General features: G+C 71.9%; 1 protein-coding gene across 1 annotated transcript; it reads right to left on the bottom strand.

Moving 5' to 3' along the window:
- Positions 1-379: 379 nt before the first annotated feature.
- On the bottom strand, positions 380-5,386 carry LOC123370161. The gene is made up of 3 exons (XM_045016437.1): positions 5,296-5,386; positions 3,842-4,180; positions 380-1,053 (listed from the first exon to the last, which is right to left on the bottom strand). Exons 1-3 carry the CDS (start codon positions 5,339-5,341, stop codon positions 833-835), a joined length of 606 nt encoding a protein of 201 aa, XP_044872372.1. The 5' UTR covers positions 5,342-5,386; the 3' UTR covers positions 380-832.
- Positions 5,387-6,495: the final 1,109 nt, after the last annotated feature.

The following is a 6,495-nucleotide window of genomic DNA, read 5'->3' as shown; positions in this document are numbered from 1 at the left end:
TCCATGGATTTGGGGCTCTTGGAATCCCCTAGGATTTTGGGGAAGGACTGTGTCTCAATTCACATTTCCTAATTGAGTGGTGGCAGCGAGAAGGAACCCCACCCTAAGGGTTAGGGTGGTGGCAGAATACATGCGGGTCCCCATCTTTGAACCCACAAGCTCAAAGTGGGGGTGAGATCCCGTGACATGGTGGCAGCTTACTAGATCTAAACTAGGATTTTAGTTTAGAGGGAAACCAAGTCAGGTCCCCATCTTTGAACCCACAAGCTCAAAGTGGGGGTGAGACCTAGGACATGGTGGCATGCGGGTCCTCACTTTGAAACCGCCCAGTTTCAAGTGAGGGTAGACCCATGACACCCCCCACCCCCGCTGTCCCCGCCGAGCTCGCTACCCGGGGTCTCCCAGCGGCACAGCCAGCAGAGCCAGCAAATAGACCCCCCTATGGGCACCCAGCCGTCAGCCCCTGTATCCAGCCGGCCACCCCCATCTGACACCCGGCCCCTGGTGGCCCCAGCAGTTCGACACGTCCCAGAGCCCCGTAGGGGAGACGGGGCCTGTGTCCCCATTTCCGTGCAGGATCCCGAGCCCCCTAATTTGCTATCACACCCTGCAGAAGCGAAGCCGTTGCTGTGACGTGGGTGTCCCCGTCGGTCCCCGGGGATCCCGGTCCCGTTGCTGTGACGTGGGTGTCCCCGTCGGTCCCCAGGAACCCCGGCCCCGTTGCTGTGACGTGGGTGTCCCCATCTGTCCCCAGGGATCTCAGCCCCATTGCTGCGGGAGCTGTGTCGGGGGCACTGCGAGCCCAGCGGGCACTGGGCGGACGACCGAGGGCTCACGCCTGTGCCGTCTGGTTGGCGCTCTCAGCCTGTGCCCGGGCTGGGCTCTCCTCGGCCTCCGGGCTGCCCAGACACGCCTTCACCTCGGCAGCCAGCCGGGCCAGGTGCCGCTGCAGCTCACTGGCCGAGCGCACGCAGCCCCCGATCACCTCCTCCAGCTGCCGCAGCCGTGGGGCGCCCCCGCCCAGGGGGCAGGCGTCGGGGGGCACCGTCGGGTCTGCAACAACAGCACAGCACCGCGTCAGGGTCGCTGCGGGATCCCAGCCCCACGGCAGCCTGCCCCACTCCAGCCATGGCCTCATCCCACAGGGCAGTGATGGGGGAGTGGGCTGGGGCACTGGCAAGGCAGGTGGGTGCAGGCAGTATGAGGCGTGGGGCAGGTTGGTGCCCCCCAGCAGGGGGCGCTGTGGGGCAGGAGAACTGGCCGTGCGGCGGGTCGCTGCCCCCAAGCAGCGGGGCGCTGTGGGGGCAGAACTGGCCATGCAGATGGGTCGCTGCCCCCCAGCTGGGGGTGCTGGGGGGTAGGAGAACTGGCCGTGTGGTGGGTCGGTGCCCCCCAGCAGGGGGCGCTGCGGGGGCAGGAGGACAGGCCATGCGGCGGGTCGGTGCCCCTAAGCAGGGGGTGCTATGGGGGCAGAACTGGCCGTGCAGGTGGGTCGCTGCCCCCCAGCAGGGGGCGCTGCGGGGGAAGGAGGATGGGCCGTGTGGTGGGTTGCTGCCCCCCAGCAGGGGGCGCTGCGGGAGCAGGAAAACTGGCGGTGCGGCGGGTCGGTGCCCCCCAGCAGGGGGCGCTGCGGGGGCAGGAGAACTGGCTGTGCTGGTGGGTCGTGCCCCCCAGCAGGGGGCGCTGCGGGGGCAGGAGAACCGGCCGTGCGGGCGGGTGGGTGCCCCCCAGCAGGGGGCGCTGTGGGGGCAGGAGAACTGGCCGTGCGGCGGGTCGCTGCCCCCCAGCAGGGGGCGCTGTGGGAGCAGGAGAACTGGCCATGCGGGCGGGTGGGTGCCCCCCAGCTGGGGGCGCTGTGGGGCAGGAGAACTGGCCATGCGGCGGGTCGCTGCCCCCCAGCAGGGGGCGCTGCGGGGGCAGGAGAACTGGCTGTGCAGGTGGGTCGCTGCCCCCCAGCTGGGGGCGCTGCGGGGGCAGGAGGACAGGCCATGCGGTGGGTCGTGCCCCCCAGCAGGGGGCGCTGTGGGAGCAGGAGAACTGGCCATGCGGGCGGGTGGGTGCCCCCCAGCAGGGGGCGCTGTGGGGCAGGAGAACTGGCCGTGCGGCGGGTCACTGCCCCCCAGCAGGGGGCGCTGCAGGGGCAGGAGAACTGGCCGTGCAGGTGGGTCGCTGCCCCCAAGCAGCGGGGCGCTGTGGGGGCAGAACTGGCCATGCAGATGGGTCGCTGCCCCCCAGCTGGGGGTGCTGGGGGGTAGGAGAACTGGCCTTGTGGTGGGTCGGTGCCCCCCAGCAGGGGGCGCTGCGGGAGCAGGAGGACAGGCCATGCGGCGGGTCGGTGCCCCTAAGCAGGGGGTGCTATGGGGGCAGAACTGGCCGTGCAGGTGGGTCGCTGCCCCCCAGCAGGGGGCGCTGCGGGGGAAGGAGGATGGGCCGTGTGGTGGGTTGCTGCCCCCCAGCAGGGGGCGCTGCGGGAGCAGGAAAACTGGCCGTGCGGCGGGTCGGTGCCCCCCAGCAGGGGGCACTTCGGGGGCAGGAGAACTGGCTGTGCAGGTGGGTCGCTGCCCCCCAGCAGGGGGCGCTGCAGGGGCAGGAGAACTGGCCGTGTGGGCGGGTGGGTGCCCCCCAGCAGGGGGCGCTGTGGGGCAGGAGAACTGGCCATGTGGCAGGTCGCTGCCCCCCAGCAGGGGGCGCTGCGGGGGCAGGAGAACCGGCCGTGCGGGCGGGTGGGTGCCCCCCAGCAGGGGGCGCTGTGGGGGCAGGAGAACTGGCCGTGCGGCGGGTCGCTGCCCCCCAGCAGGGGGCGCTGTGGGAGCAGGAGAACTGGCCATGCGGGCGGGTGGGTGCCCCCCAGCAGGGGGCGCTGTGGGGCAGGAGAACTGGCCATGCGGCGGGTCGCTGCCCCCCAGCAGGGGGCGCTGCGGGGGCAGGAGAACTGGCTGTGCAGGTGGGTCGCTGCCCCCCAGCTGGGGGCGCTGCGGGGGCAGGAGGACAGGCCGTGCGGTGGGTCGTGCCCCCCAGCAGGGGGCGCTGCAGGGGCAGGAGGACAGGCCGTGTGGCGGGTCGCTGCCCCCAGCAGGGGGCGCTGTGGGGGCAGGAGAACTGGCTGTGCGGGTGGGTCGCTGCCCCCCAGCAGGGGGCGCTATGGGGGCAGAACTGGCCGTGTGGCGGGTCACTGCCCCCCAGCAGGGGGCGCTGCAGGGGCAGGAGGACTGGCCATGCGGGCAGGTGGGTGCCTCCCAGCAGGGGGCGCTGTGGGGGCAGGAGAACTGGCCGTGCGGCGGGTCGCTGCCCCCCAGCAGGGGGCGCCGCGGGGGCAGGAGAACTGGCCGTGCAGGTGGGTCACTGCCCCCCAGCAGGGGGCGCCGCGGGGGCAGGAGAACTGGCCGTGTGGGCGGGTGGGTGCCCCCCAGCAGGGGGCGCTGTGGGGCAGGAGAACTGGCCGTGTGGGTGGGTCGGTGCCCCCCAGCAGGGGGCGCTGTGGGGCAGGAGAACTGGCCGTGTGGGTGGGTTGGTGCCCCCCAGCAGGGGGCGCCATGGGGGCAGAACTGGCCGTGTGGCGGGTCACTGCCCCCCAGCAGGGGGCGCTATGGGGGCAGAACTGGCTGTGCGGGTAGGTCGCTGCCCCCCAGCAGGGGGCGCTGCAGGGGCAGGAGAACTGGCTGTGCGGGTGGGTCGCTGCCCCCCAGCAGGGGGTGCTATGGGGGCAGAACTGGCCGTGTGGCGGGTCACTGCCCCCCAGCAGGGGGCGCTGTGGGGGCAGGAGAACTGGCCATGCGGCGGGTCGCTGCCCCCCAGCAGGGGGCGCTGGTTCTGCTCTGCCCCCCCCCCCTCCCGTGCTCACCTGCCACGCGCAGGGTGAGGCTGCCCTGGGCCTGGTCGGGCGGGTAGAGGATGTAGCAGGTCCACTCCCCGCTGTCGCTGGCGGTGACGCGCTGCAGCACCAGCGAGACGTTCCCGTTCCTCACCTCGTCCTGGGCCAGGCTGAGCCCCGCCCGCGCCGCCCGCACCGCCCCGGCGAACTCCAGCACCGTGCGCCCCTCGTGCCGCCAGCGCACCTGCAGCTGCTCCAGCTCCAGCTCCAGGGGCGGGTAGTCGGCCCCGACGAGGCACTCCAGCACCACGCGCTGCCCGGGGCGCGCCCGCACCGGCGAGGGGCCCACCGACACCTGCAGCCAGGCCGCTGTGGGGAGAGGGGCAGGGTCACCCCCGCCGGGGCTGGTCTGCCATGGGCCCGCCTGCTGCCCCGCCAGCCGGGTGCCCCATTCACTCCCAGCATCCTCTGGGGGGTAGGGCCCGGTTCACTCCCAGCATCCTCTGGGGCGGGGGGGTGCCCCATTCACTCCCAGCATCCTCTGGGGCGGGGGCGGGCCCCATTCTCCCCCAGCATCCTCTGGGGCAGGGGGTGGGCCGTTCTCCCCCAGCATCCTCTGGGGCAGGGGGTGGGCGCCCCGTTCATGTCCAGCATCCTCTGGGGCAGGGGTGTGTGCCCCATTCTCCCCCAGCATCCTCTGAGGTGGGGGGGGTGGCCCATTCACTCCCAGCATCCTCTGGGGGGTAGGGCCCGGTTCACTCCCAGCATCCTCTGGGGCGGAGGGACCTCTCCTGGGGTGGGGTTGCCCCTGCTCCCTGCAGGACAGTTTCCACCACCCCCAAAGCTTTGGCTGGGCCTTGAATCTCCCCGGGCCGGGCCGTTCTCCAGCCCCCTGGCCCTGCCCCCTAGCTCTGTCGGGGTCCCCACACCCTGCCCTGGGGTGATGGGGGGAACTGCCTGGCCCTCCTGCTGTGGGGAAGCAGGGGCAGCTCTCATCCCCCCCCCCCCGAGCTGGCTCCCGGCCCCCCTCGCCCTCCTGCCAGTCTTGGGCAGATCCAGGGGGAACCCCGGGACAGCAAGGGGCCAGTCTTGGGGAGACCCAGGGGCAGTGAGAGGCTGGTCTTGGGGAGGTTACAGGGGCAACCCGGGGAAATGAGGGACCAGTCTCGGGGAGACCCCAGGGCAGCGAGGGGAAGTCACAGGGCAGCGAGGGGCCGGTCTCGGGGAGGTCACAGGGAAACCCCAGGGCAGCGAGGGGCCCATCTCGGGGAGACCCGGAGCAGCGAGGGGCCAGTCTCGGGGAGACCCTGGGGCAGCGAGGGGAAGTCACAGGGCAGCGAGGGGAAGTCACAGGGCAGCGAGGGGCCCATCTCGGGGAGGTCACAGGGGCAGCGAGGGGCCAGTCTCGGGGAGACCCCGAGGCAGCGAGGGGCCCATCTCGGGGAGACCCCGGGGGCCTGCGGCGCGACAGGCCCCGTACTCACCAGCTGCCGCGCAGCACAGGGCCAGCACGGCCCCGCGCAGACACATCTCCGGGGGTGCGCGCAGGGCGGCAGGAGGCACCGTCTCTGCACCGGCAGTGCCAGGGCTGCGCTGATAAAGGGCCAGCCGTGTGGCAGGGCCCCGATAAGCCCTGAACGTGGCCAGGAGCCCCCTGATTGGCTGGGACGTCCCGTCCCATCCCCCCCCCCCAGGCACTTCGGCACCGTCTGCCCGGGTTGTTTTTATCCTGGGGCAGCCGGTGACCTCGTGGGGCCGGGACCCAGGGACCCCCAGGACCCCCGTGTAGGGCTGTCCCAGCCGGGCCTGGGGGGCGGGTCCCTGCCCCAGCCCGGCTCTGGGTCGCCGTGGGGACCCCAGCCTGGGGGTATTTCACCCCCACCCGGCTCTGGGCTCCGCCCCCCTGGGGTCACAGTCGCCCCTTCCCGGGGGCAGCGCTGCCCGAGCCCACTCAGGCCTCGGCCAATGCCCCGGACACGGGACACCCTCTCCTCCCTCCCGGCAGCGTCCCAGCAGGGAGAGGGGCCGGACCCTGCACCCCCTGGGATGGGGCAGCCCCCGTTCCCCTCCCGGGGGGCCTGTCCCACCGCCCCAGGTGCAGAGAGTGTGGGGCTGGGATGGGGGCCCAGCTGCGGGGTTCACCCCCACCACACACATCGCAGACGAGGACACAGACTGAGCATCACCCGCGGCTTTATTCAGACAACAGCTCACAACCTGCGTCCCAGAGCCGCCCCGTGGGACCACCCCACCCCAACCCATGTCCCCTCATGCCCCTGTCCCCTTAACAGCCCTTCAACCCCCCAGCCACAGAACGTGCCCCCCAATCCTATATACCCCCCCTCAGGCCCCATTTACTCCTCCTCCCCAAACTCCAGAACTCAAACCCGCCCCCCCGCTCCCTCCCACGCTGTCTGCTCAGCCCCACTTTAACCCCTCCCCAAAATCCTTTCACCCCCACCCTCAATCAGCCCCCCCGTCCTGCCCCCTATGAACTCCCCACCCAGCTCCCTGCCCTTCCCTGCTGACCCCCAACAATCTACTCACCCCCAGCCCCAAACCTCTCTGCCCCCAACAGCCCCAGCCCTGCCCCTCAGTCCCCAGTGCTCCAAATCTCCCCCCCAGCCCCCTCCCCAAACGTCCTCCTCAGCCTTAAACTTTCCCTTCAACCTCCCTGCGGTGCC

This window comes from Mauremys mutica, chromosome 4 (assembly GCF_020497125.1).
Source record: "Mauremys mutica isolate MM-2020 ecotype Southern chromosome 4, ASM2049712v1, whole genome shotgun sequence".
Lineage (NCBI taxonomy): Eukaryota > Metazoa > Chordata > Testudines > Geoemydidae > Mauremys > Mauremys mutica.
This window is presented reverse-complemented; position numbering and strand designations above follow the sequence as displayed.

Bases quoted from the DNA above. Each gene is read 5' to 3' on its own strand.
- LOC123370161 (XM_045016437.1), bottom strand. From the start codon at position 5,341: ATGTGTCTGCGCGGGGCCGTGCTGGCCCTGTGCTGCGCGGCAGCTG. The intron at 4,181-5,295 runs GTGAGTACGGGG...CTCTCCCCACAG, and splicing joins CCTGTGCTGCGCGGCAGCTG to CGGCCTGGCTGCAGGTGTCG. The intron at 1,054-3,841 runs GTGAGCACGGGA...CTGTTGTTGCAG, and splicing joins CCTCACCCTGCGCGTGGCAG to ACCCGACGGTGCCCCCCGAC.